Source organism: Odontomachus brunneus, unplaced genomic scaffold (genome assembly GCF_010583005.1).
Source record: "Odontomachus brunneus isolate Ranch 3 - 2012 unplaced genomic scaffold, Obru_v1 Obru_scaffold_235, whole genome shotgun sequence".
In the NCBI taxonomy this organism is placed as follows: domain Eukaryota; kingdom Metazoa; phylum Arthropoda; class Insecta; order Hymenoptera; family Formicidae; genus Odontomachus; species Odontomachus brunneus.
In genome coordinates, this window is record NW_022639685.1 from 56044 (window position 1) to 77916 (window position 21873).

Sequence of the window (21873 nt, forward strand, 5' to 3'; positions counted from 1 at the left end):
CTGGGAGGATTCTATATTCGTCTGTCTCTTGTCTGTCGGTGGTCTTTCTTTGTCTACCACAGTCAATTTTTATAAGAAGCGTGACTAGCCTTAATGAACGTCACAGAAAGAAAGAAAGAGAGAGAGAGAGAGAGAGAGAGAGAGAGAGAGAGAGACTTTCTTACTAAATTTCACAAATGGTACAGATAGAAATATCTTTGTCATTTATATTTATACTAAATTCAAAATGTATGCGATATCGCAGTCTCTGTTAATTATTTATCATTTCAGTATCTAATTTCTCATATCTAGACTTTTCTCTATGACTACGAGATTATTCTTTTTATATTATGTATATTGTGCTAATAACAGATCAAAATTCGATACTTCAGCACAGATAGCGACAAGTATACAGAGACAGGCTCCGCGAGTTTCTCTCGCAGTCACCGTCGAAGTTAATTATCGTGAGACTACAAATTAACCAAGTGTCTCGCTATCGTTTCTCTCCTACGCTTGATTTCACGACTGGCGCGAAAAAGACCATCGCGAATTTCCACATGGAAACACGCGCTCTCGTCAACTCGTATACGATCGATAACGAATAATAGCACGGACGAGCGCGATTAAAGCGTCGCGATGCATTCGTTGCCAGCGCTCGTGTTGCGAGTAACAATATTTGTGATTTTGTTATGCCGTATCCATACAAATTACTCGATGCGCGCCGCTATTGCGAATGCATACGTGTACCGTGCGGGTGTAGCTGTTCAAATAACTTCTACTGCTGTTGACCGTATACTCGACTACTTCCAATACAACTGTTCGTTCGACGAGACCGTTGAGTCGCTTTGCTCCCTCATCGCGCGTACGTAAATTTCGCGAACTAGAACGAACAACGACTCATCGAACGTTATGAAGTAAATTCGCGGGAATACCTTTTGAGAGAAAGGGAGAGCACGGTTTTACACGACAATAAAACGTGCCTGCGTTCTCAGAGGGGAAGGGTAGAGACTGCGGCATTTCGCAATCTCACGTAACGATCATGGTCTGAACTCATGTGTCATCGTGCACGGTGTTGGTTAATCCGAGTCAAGGTTTTTAGCTAAATCGCGGCAAAGAAATCACCACGATCGTGAGATCGCAACGTCGCTTGTGTCAAGGTACAAGTTCAACTCTGGGAGACTTTGCGTGCACCCAGTTATTCCAAATCTTGCCTGCGTTCAACAGGAAAAGTTGCTCTACAACCGTTGTAAAATCATTCAAGTATGTCCGCCAACATATCTTCGACTTGCACTAATTCCTCTGGTATGTTACACAGCTCACTCAAAAATAACAGTTAAATCTCTTTTTGATCCTCAGTTATGCCTAGTTTATTTAAATTAAATTACGCATTTTCTATAGTTATATATATGTATAAATATATATATATAAAATAAAATATATAATAAAATTCGTGAGTTTCCTTTTAATTGACGTATAAACTCTGAATCTTGGTTGAATTTAAGAGAATCTAAAGAATCTAAAAGAATTTAAAAGAATCTAAGAGCATACCAATCAGATTCAGGAGTTTTGCAACAGTTGCAAAGCAGCTTTCTTTGCTGAACGCAGCCATCATACACATGCCTCGTGTTAAACCAAGCGAACTTGCGGAGCACTAGAATTGAATTTGTTCGATGTCTCTGCAGCGCGAATCAATCGCGACGGTATCTTACGCTTGTTTCCAAGCGATTGTCCTTACCAAGCTGCGTCCCGAGCTCATGTAACGACAGACGAATGTACACACCGACGGGAATCACCAGTCATCACAAACTCGACCCTTGAGGCAGGTCTCGAGCGATCAATATTTATTAGCCATGCTGCGACATCGATGACACCAATGGACAACACCGACGATAGTTAACCGAAGAACTGTCAATGTGATCGGGAAGATATCGACGAGGTGCTTCGGGAAGAGCGAAATACTTATCACGTTACCGATTAGCATCGGCGACGTGGCGGTCGAATATCTATCGTTGCATCGATACGTGGGATTCCGATGGCGTGGATCGATTGGTCGATCTGCAGCACCAAGGCTTCGCGAGTCGCACGTAAACTCTAACAAGTTGCGCGAGATCGGCAACCAGCTTGATTTGACAGATTGTGTACACGACGGTAGGGATCTCGTCGATATTCAAATTGACAACAAATATTGATCGTTCGGGGGACGAGGGAGGGGAGGTCCTTTTCGAGTCTCGACGCGGCACTCCGCACCAATGACGACGACGACGACGACGACGATGACGACGGCGGTCTTCTTGTCGGACGACCGGCACTTCGTTCGTTTTGACGCGCGCGTACAATATCCCTCTCTTTCTCTCTCGTTTCTCTGATCACCTTGACACACGTGAGGATGCGTCACTGTCGTCTTTCACCGCGAGCCTCTAACACGAGACGAGATCTCAAGACGAAGGGTGGCGAGATGCGACATCGACCGATTCGTCCAGGCGCCCATACCGGCGGCCGCTCGAACGTGGACTGACGTTCGCCCTCATGCGCGGTCGCGGCGCGCGACCCTTCCACGCCACCCTCTCGCGCGTCCGCGCCCCACGCCGCGTCGTCAGCCTACTTCCAGCACCCTTCTCTCTTCTTCACTCTCTCTCTCTTCCTCTTTCTGTCTCTCTTCCTCTCCCAGATAGCCCCGCATGTCACCCGCGCGACGCGACTTCTCTCCTTCGAGGCTTTCTCGTCCTTTCTAATCCGCCCTTTTTCTCCAGAAGCCCCTACCCGGCCCGCCCGCTCCGACAATTTGCAGAAAACCGCACCGTGATACACTTTAAGCCCTATAAAATATTCAAGAGCGCGACGACCGAGGAGACGCCCGTGTTTTGCGTGAAAGTATTTATTTGTAAATTCTTGATGCTTTGCATTAGAATAGATCTTGGTATGTGACAGAATCTTTATGCACGATAATTATTTCCTCTAAGCTTAAGGGGGAGTTCTTGCTTTAGACAAACGAAAAAATTAAAGGTACTTGCGAATTGTTTTTGATGAACTGGGCGAAGATATCAATATAGGGTCTTGATCATAATGATATAATTCATTTGTTACAGTTTTAAAATAATTATTTTTTTATTAAAAAATTGAAATTTCATTGGCCGTTTTTGTGCTGAGACAGATGCCTCTGATGGACGGATAACATTACAGCTCGTGTAACAAATGGGACGAAACAATTTAAAAAATGTATTGAATTTGTTGGAGGATCAATTTGAATCCTTTGGAACATTTCCAAAATTAGTGTTTTACTCAGGATACTGAATAAAAAAGAAATGAAAGGAAAATGGCTTGCAACTTTGAAGTGCAACCGTTTTGTTAAATTACAACTTTCTGCATAAAACAAAGCTCCATCCTCCAGCAAATTTAATGCAGTTTCTAAGTTTTCTTGTGCTACTTGTTTCAAATTACTACACGAGCTGTAATGTTGGCCCGCCAGTTAGAGACATCCGGTGACATTGCGCCCAGCACGAAAAACCTAGGTAGAATTTAAATTCTTTTTCAGTAATCCGTTTATATTTAAAACAATGATAAATAATATATGGCCAAAATCCTACATCGATATCTTTATTTATTTATTTAATTTATTTTTTTGAAAAAATTCGCAAAAATGTCCTATTTTTTCAGCTATATAAATCTCTCCTTTAAAGAAAATAAGACTAAAGTTTTCATTACGAACGTTTGTTATTGCGCGCGTCGAGATCTGTTCTTCGGGACGAAGGAAAGGCCACACGTGCGGCAATCGAGGATAAATCTCGATGTGTTCCATATGTGGAATTAAAGAACGCTCGCCGATCGGTCGAGGCTAGAAAGCGCGGTAATTTATCGATCCACGCGTCACGAAACTTGCACATAGAAGAAAAAGGATGGGAAAAGCTCGTCGTATATCCCCGATAACAATTTTTCGAAGCTCTCGCGACGCAAGTATTCGCTCACACTGCAGGAAACACGCGCGTGATGGTTTAATAATAAAACAATAATTAGAAAAAAAGCAAACCGCATTATTCCGATGTCTGCTGTGTGTGTGCATCCGAATATGTACCGAGTTCCAGCGGCCTTAGCCTTCTCTAATGTGGAGCACTTTTTATCGAAATCGAATCTCTCCGCGTTAGACCACGACGACGAGACGCCGCGAAAACCAAGCCATGTCTCGCGATCGACGTTATTTTACGAGATTTAAAGCCCGACATTCCCTTTATCTCTTTTGTTGCGGAATATTGTTCGCCTTGAATTAGCAGCAATAATGTGATTCGTGCATAAAAGAACGATTTTTATGAGGAACCTCGAAATATAAATACGAAACTCGAAACGATAACCTCGCTTGTGTATTCAAGTGCATCACGAAATGCATAAAATTGACGCATCTTATCGCATCTGCATACGTTGAGTCATAAAACGTACTTCTATTTGCATCTATAAGGATAATATAACACTGTGTGGGAAAGTGATACACAACACATCGTACAGTAATAATCGCAACTATACTGCGCACTGCATAGCATACTCAAAGGGGTGATTTAATTGCCCACGCGAAGCAAAAGTGTTTTCCACACTTGCTGTTTGTTGTTGCAAACGGAACAAAGCGTTCCCTCAACGAGAAGACCAAAATTTAAACTGAAAACTCCAATGTTAGATACATAGAGAAGAAAGAATCGCGACAGACTACGACTCACCGCGGAATTTTTCTAGGAAAAATCGATCATAACTTTTTCGATAAATCCGATAAACGCGAGAGGGTCGCATGCTCCGCGAGAACTCCTGCGAGAAACGCTCGTGTGTGGCGCCTTGAGATATTACTTATTTCGTGTTTTTTTTTTGTCGATGTGAGACGCACATCGTGGGAAAAGGACACGGGTGCGCGCCTGTAGGTGTCTCGGGAAGGAGGGCACGGTGCAGCTGCAATTGCAGTGTGCCATAAGAGCGCACAGGACGACTCCTGGCCTCTGCGGGTCGCTCCGGGCGAACGACATTTCCGTGGCTCCAGTGACACGGGAGTAATGAATGCGGGGGTTCCTGCGAAACGCGCGCAAGGAAGCGACGCGACCTGGGATTTGCATGTGGCACCGCCCGATCGGGATCGGTTACACGGCCGAGTTGGGAGCTTGCCAAAAGTATCCTCTCTCTCCCACTCTCTCTTTTGGCGCGGAAAGCCTCAGCGAGCGGGGATTTTCGATAGAAAACGAAATAAGCGTTTTGCGGCGGGTCATTTTTCATTTCGATATCTGTGAAATCGACGTGCCCCTAATGCGCATCGCGTCGCGACGGCGTGAAGAAAAATGCGACTAAAGTATTCCGCGATATTGTTAACGTTGGCTCACGTCGAGAGAACAATGTAGTGTGTGCTGGGAGTAATTACTAACTCCTCAGTTTCGGAAAAAACGTTCTCTTACAGATTTGATAGTGTTGTTCATTAAATCACGTTTAAATCGAATCCAAATTGTGCAAATTGTTGAAAAATTAAGCAGTTACAAGATCTTGACGAGAGTAACAATTTGAAAAAATTTGGAGAGTTGTAAACAGTTGTGAATTCATAGGAATATGAATCTTTTACTACATCTGTTAAGTACATTTAATAATATGTTGATGTGAAAAAATTGCAAAAGAATTAATTATAAAAACACATTTAAACACGTTGTTTACGAAATAGTATTTTTTCCAATTACAACCACGATAACTTGAGCGCGGTTTATTCGATTAGCTTTTAATATTTAACGCGAATGTATATCATAATTGTCTGTATCGGTTCGCGGAAGCTTTCCACAAATTTCAAAACCATTTTCCATTTATTTATTTTACAACCTCCAATTTGTCAACGAAAAAATGTTTTTCTGTGAAAAGTTGTTTTTTTGCAACTTCCATTTTGCAAAATATTGCTTTTCCAAAAATCCGCCTCCGGGATTAGATGAATCGATAACTACAGCTCTGATTAAATAAAAAAAAATGCATTAATCTTTAGTCTCAGATCACTTCTGTTGAAGCCAGAATAATCAGCAGGATTCTTTTGCAGAAAAGAATCGAAATGATGTCAATGTTCGTCGTAAAATCTGACTTTTTTTAAACCAAGATATTGCTAAACGCATTTAACCGACATACACGTAACAAAAAATTCATACTCCTAACAGTTTACGACCTCCTACAACTCCGCAAACTTTACCCAATTTCGCTTCTTTCGAGGTCCTGTAGCTCTTTAATTGGAGCAAAGCGTGCCAAAGACCCGACAGATGAAACACCGGCAAAGGTAGATGGAATCCGCGTGGCACGGGCGAGTGAGTGTCCTTCCGCTAATCGTCTCGTTCGCATTTGACAACCGCATTAGTGGCAGCGGCCGCTTAATTAAAGACGCACACTCGACGTACTCGTGACCGTTGATAGACGAAAGCCCGAAGACCGAATTCACGAGCGGAACAGCCGAGAAATCGAGACGTCCAGTTATCGTCGCAGACACACACACACACACATACCTGTCCAGCGCCGCTATTGTCGGCGCACGCGCACAAAGCGGCACAAAACGCGAACACGTTTCACGAAGAGACGAACAGGTAAGAAGCGAACGTCTCGGCTGCCCGAAGAGGAAACCGCTATTCTGCCGTTAAACGTACACGCCAAGATATAAGTGCATCGCACACGCCGGCACATTAGCCGGTGTTAACTCGCCTCGACATTAAGCCGATATGCACCTAATTCTTTTGCATATGTAGCGATATAACGATTCGAGTGCCACTCGAACGATCATACTTGATCGCCGGCGGTAGCTTAACGTTGGAATGCGAAAGCAACGTGTACACATTGGAAAAAAAATGTTTGATATTTGTACATATAACGGAGAGATAATTACTATAATTTAATAATAAGTTAATATTATTATCGATACTCTATATCAAAAATAAATAATTTCTACAAATTATAGTTAAGAAAACCATGTTTCTCTTTCATCTATTGAATTCTGCTACAATGTTAATGATAACCTGAATATATATTATTACAACAACCAAAGAATATGATTAGAGTCACAAGTAATTATAATTTTAGTTAGTTCAATCCTTTTTTCTCTCAATATAGTGGCTTGTAAAACGGTTCAGACATCGTGAAATTGGGAGTTTACCAAACTATCAAAATCGAGAGCCATCATTGACGGGCTTATCCAGTAATTATATTATTAATAATAATTATTATTATCTATTATTATCAATGTTATTATTATTATTATTATTTATTATCATTTAGTGTCTTTAATTATAGTATTAATTATATTAGTGTTACGGATAAAGGCCCGTAATGACTATCAATTTTGACAGTTTGGTGAGCTTCCAACGTTCAGTGTCTAAACCGTTTTGCAATTCACTGTACGCGAGTGACGGCAGGGTGGCAGGAGGACACGGGAGAGGTGGGAGAGGTCGTTAAGATCCGTGTCTATCCAGATGTTAATGAGTCAGGAATACGGCACGCACCGCGAGTGGCTAATTGTCTACGCGAGATTCTATCTCGGTTACCAATAAGAGAGCTCGGCTCTCTACTGTCGTGGAGAGTAATGCTTGTGCGATTGAGAACACTGCGGTGTGTACGGCTCATATAGGATAAATATTTGATAAGCCGGTAGCGCGAATGTCAACACGTCATTTGCGGTAGCGCGAGCGATCAAAATATCTACTGCTGTTTATCGGCACTTCAGAGGGTATACACCGTCTTATTGCAAATTCACGTCGAGCCCGAGACAATTTCTGCAACGTAACGTCCGCAATGTTAATTCGAAGCGGATGATTTCAGAGCGGGACTGAAAACTGCTCAAGGAAATAGAATTAAAATCGTGGAACAGCGGACCGTGCCGCATTGGCGAGTGAAAAATATCGTAACGGTATGAAAACTCGAAACTCTTGTGCGTTTGACGTGAAGCGATAATATATCGCACGGCAAGTATATCGATGTGAAATTGCGTCGCAATTTGCAACACTCGCGCAGGTGTTCCTAATAAACTACCTCGTCTAAATGCAAACGATATTTGTTTAACGGCAAGCAACACAAATTCGTATTTATGTCATTCGGAAAGGAAAGCAAAAATATTCTCGATCGAGCACGAAGAAAAATACACGAACATACCGTTCTTCGTGTAGGTCTCCATGATGGATCTTTTTAATAGAAAATTTGCTCGGAAATTCGCACGCTCGCGGTCTGTGTAACGTTAAAAATTAAAGGTTACGATAAATATCATTCGATCGCACTTTTCGATTAAACATGTTCTCCATCGAATTTTCGACAGAGTTTGTGAATCCATCAGTGTCTATACTTGATCGGGTAACTACAATTATCGGGATTACATAAATAACTCATGAAATAAAGTAGTTAGAGAGAACTGATTAAATTAAAAAGTAGAGAGTAGCAAAAGTCAGTTAAATAAATTTAGTCAATTTAACAATCCTCGCCGGAAACCGCTGTCTCTATATTTTCCAGTTTCGCACAGAGAAACAACAGAAGAATCCATTCAAGCGCCCTGCGAAAAGTCCCCCTAAACCAACTCTGCGAACGTCGAGTGGCTCTCGCAAAAAGCGCGATGCTTGCAGTCGACATTGGCCGGAAAAAACCGACGCAACGTTGATTGTGCGAATTTAATCCGGGGTTAATAGCACAAGAGAGGAAGGGAGAGAAAGAGATAAGAGAAAAAAGGAGGACATATTCCTGAAGCAAAATTTGACATTAATTTAAAATTCGATATGGAGGAAACGTTTCCTCGCATGCACTCTCGCACGCGATAACGCCGCGCAACGTAGCGTGCGAGCGAACGAGCGTCTGAGTGTCGTAATCGCCGAATTCGCGAAATGAGAAATCAAATAATGCATAAGCGCTTAACGTATCGCGCGTCCCATGCAGAGAAAGACGTCTCAATGCGCGGGTTCGACTAATTTCGGAAAATGACACCGAAAGGTTGCTCACCCCAGTTTCACCGAAACGCAGCAACCGGCGACACGACACGGGGTCGGCGGGTTCGTTACAGTGCTTAAGTGCTAAAACCACTTATGTGGCACGTGCATGACACCTCACGTTTTCCTGATATATTGTCGCACGCGAAAATACCATCGGGAAGCCCTTTGAGGACGCGCAAGGCGGCGGGCCGTACGCAGATCTGTCGTCTGGATCGCTACGGTACGAAGCCCTACACATTTGTGCATAAACACAGACAAGATATCTAATACAACATTCGTATTCGCAAGCGTGGCACGTACCGAGCGTGTCACGTAAGCGTCGCGTGTGTGCGCGACTGATATAACACTTCAATTAAAGCGCAGTTCCTTTCGTCGACTGTGCGCCACGCGTCACGTTCCTCTCGTAATTACTTTTATCTGCGCGAACGAATGTCGCGGTTCAATTTTACTCTCCATTGCGTTTAAGTTTAATTGATATGCGACACGACGCACAGACATCCAATTGCGAAGAGTAGTCGCTGGTATTCGCAATAATAATAAAAAATATAGGAAACAGAGACAGAAAAAGAGTGCGTGATGCTATAATTTAATATGTCGCGGATTAAATATATCGAATTTTTTTGCACATCAGTGTTTGTGTAGCACTCATTGCGATGCAATTTTCGATAATTGAGTCATCTGTCAGAATATTGCGACTGCGTTTGCACGAGCTGATGAATGATTTCGGCCGCGTGTACTTTTGGATGACGAGAATCACGGTAAAAATCGACCACAGTCCTGCGCCATTTAATTACGGTTATACTTTCTCGTCGTTATTTCCGGTCGTTACAAGTTCAAACACGTAGGTATCGAGAGTTGGAGTCGAAATTCCTCGGTCAAACTTTCGCATAATTTCCTCTTAAGAGAGTCCGGGAGATGTTCCGGGAGATGGTTCGCGAGGGAATAACAAGAATCCTGTCCTTCTCGTGTGTTAAGTTAACCAACTCGGCAAACTGCAGGTTAAGATGCCGCACGCGAGGCTCTATGCGACGGGAGTATATAATTTTGGGCTTATTACCGAAATAATTAAAGTACTAGCCACGCGCGCACATTTAACTTTACAATCCACGCTTGATTCTGTGTTCGTCTCTCTGCGCAGCGTCTTTCTGCGAAGTTATATAATCCTAAGTGTAGGAGTTTTATGTCAGCTAATCAGAGTCACATAATCGCTAATGGGATAATAAAGCTCCTATTCAAGGAAGAAAACAAAATAAAAAGACAACAACAGAAATGTGGAAAAATGGGAGAAATCTGAATACTCGAGAAAAAAAAATGAAATAAAAAGAAAACAATAGGAATAGAGAAATCTGAATATTTTGAATTTCATTCGGAAATTGAAAAAAATATACGATGAGTGTGGAAACCTCGCGATAGCGACCAAAGAACGTAGAGATCCACATATCGAAAGCATATCATATAATTGGATTTGATATCGGCTAATTAGAGTCACATAATCGCTAATGAGACAACAAGGGAAGATAACACAATAAATTAAAAAGAAAATGACAGGAATGGATAAAAATTGAAAAGATCTGAATACTCTGAATTTCATTTAGAGATTAAAAAAGACACGCGATGTATGTGCGAAAACATCCTGAGAAAACGTGAAGATTCACATGTTGGAAGTATATTATCATACGTATGATAAGCACTTTGGAATTAAGTATAATTTTGCGCAACGCTCGGTTCTGGCTGCAATGAAAATGCACACACACACACACACACCGAGGCGTGTCTGTTTTCGATTATTAATGTTCGCGGTTCTCTAGTGCCGTTGCGTCATCCTGTACCATGTAGCAATCAAACGCAATGGCCATTCAGCGAAATAAGTGACACAGATTCGTTATTGTCGGAAACATGCTGTTAGTGCATACGCGCGCACTGTTACGAGTGGGTGAGATTTGATTTTCTAGCTTCGATAGCGACGAATTGTACGATAAACAGCTCTTCCATATTATATCTGTCCTATATTGCTTTCATGTAATAAGGAATCTCTACAGAGATACATCCGACGTCGCGTTCAATCCCGTCCATCCAACAAAATTCGAGAAAATAGAAGAGAAAATGTAGAAGTTTTATGTCTCTCTCTCTCCTCGAAAGACTCGTTCCGCAGCGAGGCGACCGATCGCGCAGGCGATGAATAAGGTAAGACATGAGTAATATTAATTCAGAACGGATGCCAGGTGTCCAGCGATTAGGGAGCGTGGGTGGATCAGAGGTGTTCAGGAATTCCGTACTGCGCCCAACGCACTGAAATTCCCGAACCCTCGAAAGTGGGCGTGCGAAATGACGGATGTGACGAGGCAGTTTCTATATGCCGCGAGAAAAATGGACGGTTGACATAGATGTAAGTGGCGAAACTGATCGAAACCTGACCGCGGGGCATGAACGTCAAATTGCGAGCGGACGAAAATCGATAGTCGCGACGTTCATCGACCTTCGCGTGCTGAAGCGATCCTTTGCGTCTAAATTTAGACGCCTGTGGATCTTTTGATTGCAGACAGGTACCCTCGGGAGTTAATCCGACGTTTCAGCAAGACGCAATTTTTCGCGACTATACGTAATTAAGTGCTTATTAATAATAAAATTACGAGTATATTTTTCACAGAAAGAATTATTATATTATGCTATTATATTATATTAATTATATAATATTATAAGTAATAATTTGAATAAATGTTCCTAGTTGGTGACACAACACAGGCGTTACAAGATAATCGCGCATAAAGAAAAATATCATTGTATTGCTAAGAAACGCGTTTCTCAGTTTAATTTTCCTCTCTGCAGTAATAATTATCTTAAACAAAGAGTATTTTCTTGACAATAATCTTGAAATATCCTTATCACAAATTTCAGAAAAGTTCAATTATCATGTAACGTAAATGTCTTAAGAATCGAACTAATAAAAAAGCATGATTGGTTTTACAGTTTTATTAAAAAAATTAATAGAATTACTAACGAAACTAACTAACTTATATAAAACTTTGGTTTTTCAGCAACCGAAAAATAATAGGAAATAAAATGCTGGTAAGTATTAATTATAATTTTAATGAAATATTAGATGATCCAGGTTTTTGAACCGGTAATTAAACTGAAAAAAAATTATGCCCTAATTACTCATTGATTAAATGTTGATTAAATAATATTACAAATTGGCATAAATATCTTTTATATATGTAACAAAATTGCAAAGGTTTTTTCTAAATACAGATACATTATTATAATTAATTGTCATTATTATTTTAATCATTTATTTTAATTATTTATTTTAATTATTTATTTTAATTATTTACATATTCAATTACTGGAATATTTACCTTACTTAAGAGGAATTTATTCTCTTTGCAAAAATATTATGAAACTTCGAAGAAAAATATGATTCTATATAGCACGCAAACCGAATTTTTAATCCGTTTTTATTTAATATTCTCGATTGAAATGTTAAATTTATTAGGATTCAGAATGTATTTTGAATAAATTTGATGCTTATGATAAACCTGTGATAGAATTCGTCTTGTGTGCGTAAAAATTCCGTAAATACAACGGAAAAATTAATTACTACTTTACACTTGAATTGAGTATCTGCATGGTCCTTCGGGACAATTTTGTATTCGTGAAGCGTAATTATCAGAAATCTCACCGTCATTGTAACCTCATTACAATACAAAAGTTTGCAAAAGGTTAATGATAAAATTCATTAGCCTTTGAGGACACCAGACGCGACAAATGCGTCACTGTATATATTACGTGCTGCTGCTATGTATAATAAATTTCTGTATCATTCGTGATAGAAATATTGCGCGATTATAACGACTGCTCGGTTTCACTGTCCTCTTTTGCATTTAATATTGAAAAAAAATAATTAATAATTTCAAACGATATAGCTATATGATTTCCCACGTGCGAGAAACCAGAGAAGAAGTAGTAACTATGCTCTCTTCGAAATATCATGGTGATCCGCGTCGTGACATTTAGCTTGCCGCGCAATTTTATTTTTTATGAAGAATCTTCGACACGGATGCTCGTCTTCGAAGAGCACAACACTGATTAGATTAGATTGTGTGTATATATGTGATTTTACTGGCATATTACACATACAATTACCGGCATAATTAACAGGTGTTCCCATAAAGATATTAGAGTCACGAAAACTAACGCATCGAACGAATGCAATTTGCGGGTAAATAAACTGGTAATAAAGATAATGTTCTTTTTAATCATCATGACATGTTCAATTAATGAGTCACTTACTTTACTTAAAAAAAATTTATTCTCGTCACAAAAATATTATAAAATTTTGAAGAAAAATATAGTAAAAAAACATATATTTATGCATTCGTGTATACAATAACGACCGACGTAGCAAGCTGATATGGATCACTTGACGCAAACGTCACTAACGCAATCGACGCAAGGCAATTTGTCAGCCGACAAATTGTCACGCAATGAGTCAAGTCGTGACGAGCTCTCGGTATCACAGGCGCCACTGATAACAGTAAAAAAAAAAAAAAGAGAGAAAGATACGAGAGCGTTCGTTGACTAGGAACGCGAATTGACGCAAATAATGTGATAAGATATATTCGAGAAAAAATTTCACGAAAAGGACGCGTTGAATATCGAAGCCGGAAACGAATTAATTAGCGACGTGTTGAAAGTAATTAAATTAATTTGTATTTTACCGAGCGGGAAAAGATATTCCTGACATTCGCGTCGTCTCGCTTTCTCAGTCCACATTTCATTACTCATCGCAATTTGCTTAAGTACGCAAAGTAAACATACAATTCCCGGCTGTATTTTTTTACGTTAATAAAGGCAATTGCTAGTGAGGTTTAATCAAATTACGCTGCATTAAAACTTTCCATCTGCACACGAATTAGCTCGACAATTAATTCGTACAAGTAAAATATATAGAGTGCTCATCGCGTTATCGCGACGTTAATTTTGAAGGCGAAACTGAAGAAAATTTACGATTGCCAATATCTCGTAAGAAAAAACATCGAAATTACCTCGTAACGTTTCTTATCATATTAACACCATGATAAAGGATTGCGCGATACCTGATAACGTATGCTGAGAAAAAATATCTAAAAATTAAAAATACTTATTTGGTTGGTGCCAGTAACATATTTACTTAAATCTAAATTTATTTAAGTAGAATAAATAATTGCTTTCATGAAAAACGAAGATTTTGAGAAACTGTATATTTTCTTATTTAAAAGATATTTTACATTAATATAAATAAATATGTTGTTAGTACCCGCCGAATATATATTTTCTATTTCTTAGATATTTCTTCTCTCAGTGAATACATTAAGAAAAAATATTTGTTCAAATTCATTCGTGGAGTATAAAATTTTCACAGAAATAAACTTTATCGCACAGAAATAAACATTATATCTCATAAATAAATTTTCAAATATTTCTTTTTCCAGTGCACAAGATATTTTTGCAATATCTTCTGCTGAAAAAAAAAAAAGGTATTCAAATTGCGTCGCTGTTGCGTCGGTTTTTTTGTAGTCGAGAATCATTTTCTAAATCATCTGAGAATGACTATCAGTTATACTAGATTTCTATACAACGGTTTAATAACTCTGTCGGTCGCCAACCATTGTCTTTTTACCGGTTTTTGGCTCTAATTAGAGACAGGAATTACAAAACTCTACTCCGCGAGACATCGGGAAAAAACTGTTGGCAGCTCGAAAATGCCATTTGAAGCTGGCATATCCTGCTTAATAAACTTTTCCTGCGTTTTACAGCGAAAATTGGGACATCGCGCGAAACAGTATTTTCGAGCGAGTGACTATTTCGGCGAAATTTATGCCAATTTCACCGCTTTCGCACACGTATTTACATTTTATTCATCGTCGGTTTTTTACGCGTAAAAATGTCTAGCAGATAGCATCCCGGTATCTTTGTGTTTGCATTATATCGTGCGGGGCGATATTTTTATTATGATTCAATATAGAAACTTATTTCCCCAAGTACACACAGAGGTAGATGAAAGTAACGCGAGAAGATAATCTGGATGCACACGTAAACCTTCGCCGAGCAGCTCGGGTTACGATAGTAACGTGGCTCGTATCGCCTCGTTATTACAAAAGCGCCCAGCAAGATACAAAGCAACGCGGCAATGACCAAAAGAAACAAAAACTCAGGTATACGCGCACAACAATCTTGATGAAAAGAATGTATAATGTGTGGACATTCGCTATGTAAAATAACGCAGGAGGAAGGAACGAGAGGAACGAGCGGGTGTAGGGGAATAAAAAAACTCGTCTTCTATGTCGAAATTGTCTGCGGCCGTATCGTATAAAATTATCGAGGCGTAAGGTAAATCGACTGACGGACTGTAAAATATTATTGAACGCGCGATGCGTCCCGTATGATTGTAAATCAATGTCCACCGTTACGGCGTCCACCGTTACGGCGTCCCCCGTCTCGGCGCCGACAAAAGTCGAGCTGGAGATGAATTTATATAAGCAAAACGCACGGTATAAATTTGCATGTGATATTTCATTGAACAGGCAGCGCAAACAAGTGCGTCGAATACGCCATTGCGATGGTATAAGGTCGACTATTGTCTGTCGTTTCACCATTGTCGTTCATGAATATCGTGATATATATCATAGAGCACGATACGTATCATACTTCGCGAGAAAATAGCTCTTCGACGTGTGATTTCGGATGCTCTGCGACGAGATAAACGCAACACCTGCGCATTGTTCGGAAATGTTACTTGTCCGACCGCCGCACGGGTGTAAAATAAAGATATGTAAATGAAAACGCTTGCACTCTCTAGATTGCGAAATATAAATCGCCTGTTAATCCGATGCATAGATATCAAAGAATATTGAAATTATAAATAATCGTCATAGGAAAATTTGTATAATGATATATTTAACATATTTTCTGGTCATTCATTTATGTGTTGAATATTTATCTGTTTTCAACGATCAGACATTTTCAAAGATTAACAAAATGTTTAATGACGAACAAGCGACCATTACGAATAACCACGCTGATTGACGACAACCATAATTAATCGATTATTACGTTACATGCATTAATTATAATTATGTCGAATAATATGCTCGTTAAAAGGACAAACCGGAATATGGTAGTATAGTATCATGCGCTATTTATCATTCTACACACGGATAAAGAGAACACAAATGGGTGGACTTCCCTGCTAGCAATAATATCTTTGTACTACTACGCTGAGACGCTTTGCAAAGTTTATCCAAGTAGATGTGTATCTCGCGCATATCGCAGAATCGATTGAGCTATCTTATAGTTCCAGGTTGAAATAAGATCAGTTCTTGCACGCGTTGCATCGTATAAAAATAAACCTAAACACCGCTGCTCGATATAATGCAGGATTTATTAAAAGCCTAACTAGGGCTGGCAACAGCTCGTTGGTTGACGCATGTGTAGTATCGCGCTTGACGTACAAATAAATTCCGCAAGCTTATATGAAAATTTGCGACTTCATAGAGGCGACATATATATATATATATATATATATATATATATATATATATATATATATATATCTTTATTACCCACATTTATATTTTTAAAGGTCAAAAACCTTTGAAATCACCTGACTGTGATCTACGAGTATCACTCTACTTCACCGTCATCAGTTTGGCGCGTATCCACATCGTACGTATTGCATCCTAAGACGTCAACAAGTCGAGATATTCACATATTTGATTTTAATTAATAAGCTTCGCATTATGTGATACTCTGCCTGGCCAAGTTTTGTAATACCAAACATCGCAAAAATTCGCATCTTATACTGTAGGATTTTTATCACCGTGTGAAGATAACTGAAATTTTATTAGAACTGTTGTAATAATAATTTAGCGTAGCGATATAAGTCCATTTAATAAAAATGCACGTTGGTTTCAAAATCCACTTGACTCATCGCCGATTCTTTTGCGCACTATATCATGCAAACGCATATTTTAATCATTCTGAAATTTCGCTTTGATCTTGAATACATTAAATTCTTCTCGTAGCAATATGTATATCTATTACTGAGATAAAAATAATCTCAATTACGCTTGCAATCTTATTATAACTATGAGCAAATAAAAGAGGCACAATGGTCTCTTTTAAGAGGCAGGAAATAGTATTTAGTGATTCTTTGAATAAATTTAAATTGTGTGTTAATAAGCACGTTCAGCGGAAAAAGCGTTCAGTAAGCAATCAGCGATTATTGGTTCTTATTGTTAAAACCCTAAATCTAAACCAATTACATTGACGAGTTGCTCAACTGTTGTGCAATTGTTGAGTCTGTTAAATGCAACCATTGATATTGAATTGATATTTATTGTGTGACAGCAATTCTATTGACTGTAATTCTATTGCAAATCAATATTTTTGAAAACAAATAATACGCATATATAATACGCGTATTGCTACATTATACGTTGTTATATCAGATAATCACATAAACTCACATAAACACAAACTCACCCTTGAGAGAGATTAGGCTGCTGTGTAAGACTCTCTGCCAAAATATCCACCTCCTGTACTTTCGCGTTATCATTAGTGATTGTTTCAAAACTAGCAGAGATGGTAGTTGTTTCTTTCTGTAATACAATACAGTATATATGGCTAAATTGTATATATAATATTTGTATATATATATATATATATATATATATATATATATATATATATATAATTGTATATATAACGATAATCAATAATTCTTATTATATAGAAAATTGTAAGCATCTTACTTGATGGTAATCCTCTTGACTAGCTTTGAGTGCCACTGTATCTTGTGTCTCAAGATTTAATATAGTGGACTCAAAATTTTCTTCGAGGTTATCGTAATTGAGCGTAATATTACTGTAAGCTCCATAAGTCTCGTTCTTCTCAGATTGAAAAGAAAGATCTTCATCTTGTATATTTTCAGCTCGTGCATCTTCAGCTTGTGTATCAGAAGCTACTATCAGAAACAGAAGTCCACTGTAATAGAATAAAATGATGTTACAATTATGTTAAGTAACGTTATGTCAATATTGCATAATATAAAAATATATCAGAGGACCACTTCAAATATTGAAATTTATATAGTTAAACAGGTCAATCATTGCTTGCAACAATAATAATAAGAGAAGTAAACAATATATAATAAAATAAATAAGACTATACGTTCTATTACACATTCTGTTTATTCATATAATATGGGAATAGTCACAAACGTTTCTTCAGTTATAAATTCACTAATGTATTTAGAATTGATTCTTCTTCAGTTAATATTTAATACAAAAATCATTCACATAATGTTCTTTACTACTATAAATAATCTGTCATGAAAGTATAAATGCTTCAATTGTTAATCAATTGAATTTGGATGAAATTATGACAGAAATTTAATTCACACAAAATTTAATTGCAAAGATATGTAACATTAATAACAAAAGCATCTTATGCTGAATAATTACTAAATAATGATTACTAAAGATTAACCCTAGCTATGTCACAGTGCCTGTCATTCCAGAAAAGAATGTGACTTCTAATACATACACTTCTAATACATACACTTTACATAAAGTCATTGTACCATCAATTAATATTAATTTCCTTTTATCTTGTTGATAATGATTTGCTCCATGACATTTCAAGGAAATCCTTGCGAAACATTGACAAGTATTCAAAAGGATCGACGAAGGATTTACAATTTTGAATGAGTGATATAAAAGAGTTTAATGCAAGAATTATTTTTTGACAGCGAAATCGCTCGTCACGATTCACGCGATTTCTTACTACGACATCGAATTTCGGAGTACGCATGCTGATGCAAGTTCGAATTGACAATAACATAGCGCTAATGATGCGTAACTCACCTGGACACTACCGATATTAGGAGCAGCGCCCAGTACACGAACAACACACAGGACTTCATACTCTCCTTTTACGGGACACCAGTGTCGCGGGGTACCGCATTTAGGAGCTCTTCCTCATCGGAAGATACGTTGTTGTTTTTACATACGCACGAACACGAACAATCCATCACCGTAGTCAACGGCGCCAACACTACCACCACCACCACCACCACACCACTCCACCGCCACCGTCGTCACCGCGAAAAACTGACGTGGTATTATCGGAAAGCTTCCGGTATTAAACTATTTCGCGACTCACATTAGAGCGCATCCGAAAAATTCAGTAGATTCGAAATGCGATACCACGTTGACGCGCTGAATCGTTATCGGCGCGTATATAGATCTCTATGCGAAAAATCCACATTTCGCTCGAATGAGTACACGCGCCCACACAAGAAATGTCGTGACTAGCGAGAACAGCTGATCGCGTGTGCGCACGCGCGCGAATCGCCGAACGTTGGATCTATCGTTCCATATGTACTTTAGTACATTTACTGCACTCCACACTACAAACGAGTGTTTATCCATTGAATAAAGAATACTAGCAAGAAATATAAAGAGAAAATCCTCTGTTAGAAGTGCGAAGGATGTGACGTAATGAAAGTGAACCAATTGCGATTATCGATACTATGGAATCGAAGTAAATGTTATGACGTAATATTGTTAATTAATCGAATAGACAAAGGTGCGTAAACGTATTGAAGAGAAAATTATTACAAGTGACTAATTTTATTTCCCTCATCAATATGAACAAAATATCAATATCGTCACTTATGACGTAGTTTACGTTATCAAACTGAGCCAATGTAACACAATCGATTATCCACGATATATCGCAACATGCTCCTTTCTGGTATTCTTTATTCATGTGGTTATCATTCGCACTGTATGCTATTAGAAAGAAAAGAATAAAATTGTAAAATATAAAGAGTTTTATAAAGATTGTAAAATATAAAGATTAATAGATCAAATAAATAAAAGACTATCTATTCCTTTTTCCAAAAGTTTAAATATATACTTGTTTCCTTTTGCAACTGATGCAACCCTTATAGAAATATCATACTAAGAATCATTGATAATTACTTATTTTCAGTATTAAAAATACTGGATAATAAGTAATTATCAATGATTTTTAGTATGATATTTCTATAAGGGAATCAGAATAATCTTAGAATAATTTCGCAATTAAAAGATTGTAATCGATATCGCACTCGATATCTTCGAATTATTTCGATATCTCGATTATTTCAATTCGAGTGTGATATCGCCTGTTGCAGTGTGTGCGTCAATTCCTATGGGCCACATATATGCTGCATTCGGAAACACACATTGTGTGCACACTACTAGACGATAGCCGTTGGAGTGAGCGAAATACAAGAGTGAGATAAAAAGAGAGGGAGAGTACTCGAGTGACGTTTCCGAATGCAGCCAAAGAGAGTGGATGCTTTCCATTTAATAAGTCGACATAAGCAACATTCTGTCTTTGTTCCATATGCAATGAGTAATAAGATAGAACGATGCTTGTGTCGACTTGTGTTATTAAATGAAAAACACCCAATGTATGCGTCATGTAAACATATGGTCAGTTCTTTTAAGATCGTTCTACATTAGTAGCAAGTCGATTGCAACTGTGTTGCAACAGCCAATCAGAAGCGTCAATAACACCATTGATGCTTCTGATTGGCTGTTGCAATAAGAATTACGTCTGCTTGCGATCGGATAGCTACGGCTTTTGCATGTAGAAAAATTTTAACCGTAAATCGTAAGAAAACTGACCAATCATAGTCGATTATTTCTCGAACGCAAGGAGAATAATCAACTCTGATTGGTCAGTTTTCTTACGACCTTACGGTTAAGGTTAAAATTTTTCTACGTGCAAAAGCCCTTATGTAGAACGACTTTTAAAGGTCGTTCTCAATGACGTATATACATCTTAGGGTACGTTCAGATTCCCTACCCGGGTGCACTCTAATACTAGAAGTGCTATAGTATATGTAACATATACTATAGTGTTTCTAGTAATAGAGTGCACCCGGGTAGGGAATCTGAACGCACCCTTAGAGCATGTATACATAGAGAGGGAATACTGGCACGAAGTGTCCAAAATGTGTACGAGAAAGCTATACGTTCCTATTGCGTTCCTATTACGTCCTCTGTGCGCATGCGTTGAAGTTAACAGGTTAGGTTATAAAGTTGACAGGAGAGATGTTATTTATTTTCTTTTCAGAGTTCTAAGAATTTTTTCAGAATTTTGTATTAACTTTCTAGTACTTCAAGAAAATGCAAGAAAACGCAAGAAAATGCAGTACTAAAAAGTTAATACGAAATTCTGAAAAAAATTCTCCGAACTCTATGAGAAGAAAATAAACAATTTTTATCTCTTGTTATTTTTCGGTAAAGTTGATAGAATTCAAGTAAAAAAATAATTTTATAGCCCAGCAACAATTGACGCATGTTGGCGCATACACACAGAGGATGAATAGGAATATATATCTTTCTCTTTCGCACATATTTTCGACACACTTTTGGTCTACAGGAGGCATACGCAATTCCCCCTCCATATATATATATATATATATATATATGCTCTAAGCCCCTAGTTTACATTAAAAGTCACACTGGAAAGTGTTCGGAAACACGACACATGAAGGCACACGGTATCCTCACTACTTTCCCACGAAAACACGAGAGAGTGATGTTTCCGAACATAATAGTATTACATATATATTACATATATGGGATTTTCTCTTTATGGCCGGTATTCATAGTCCGATCTTAGGGCCTGAGCACAGACTTTTGCATAACGCATAATGCATAACACATAAGGAAATCAATCAATCAGAGTCATTCATTTCTATCCTGGAGAGGGAAATAAAGGTCTCTTGGTTGATTCCCTTATGCGTTATGCGTTATGCAAAAGTCTGTGCTCCCAGTTTTATACTTAACATCATCTTAAGTACTGTCTTTAAATGTCATGAACCAATCACAGAGCCGTATTCGTATCTTAA

At 38.4% G+C, this 21873-nt stretch overlaps 1 protein-coding gene across 7 annotated transcripts in view; it reads right to left on the reverse strand.

Annotated features, from left to right (window-relative positions):
* LOC116852572 (SUN domain-containing ossification factor) overlaps nt 1-21873 on the reverse strand; it is a 67031-nt gene that overhangs the window by 44445 nt on the left and 713 nt on the right. Inside the window, exons 1-3 of one of the 7 annotated variants that reach the window (XM_032833065.1) lie at nt 18827-19602; nt 17714-17945; nt 17445-17560 (exon numbers count right to left, since the gene is read on the reverse strand). In XM_032833065.1, coding sequence (XP_032688956.1) covers nt 17445-17560; nt 17714-17945; nt 18827-18885 — 407 coding nt within the window. In that variant the 5' untranslated portion in view covers nt 18886-19602. Of the gene's footprint in view, nt 1-1714; nt 6436-17444; nt 17561-17713; nt 17946-18826; nt 19603-21873 lie in introns of those variants that run through there. The other 6 variants (XM_032833066.1, XM_032833067.1, XM_032833069.1 and 3 more) reach the window with 6 other exon arrangements.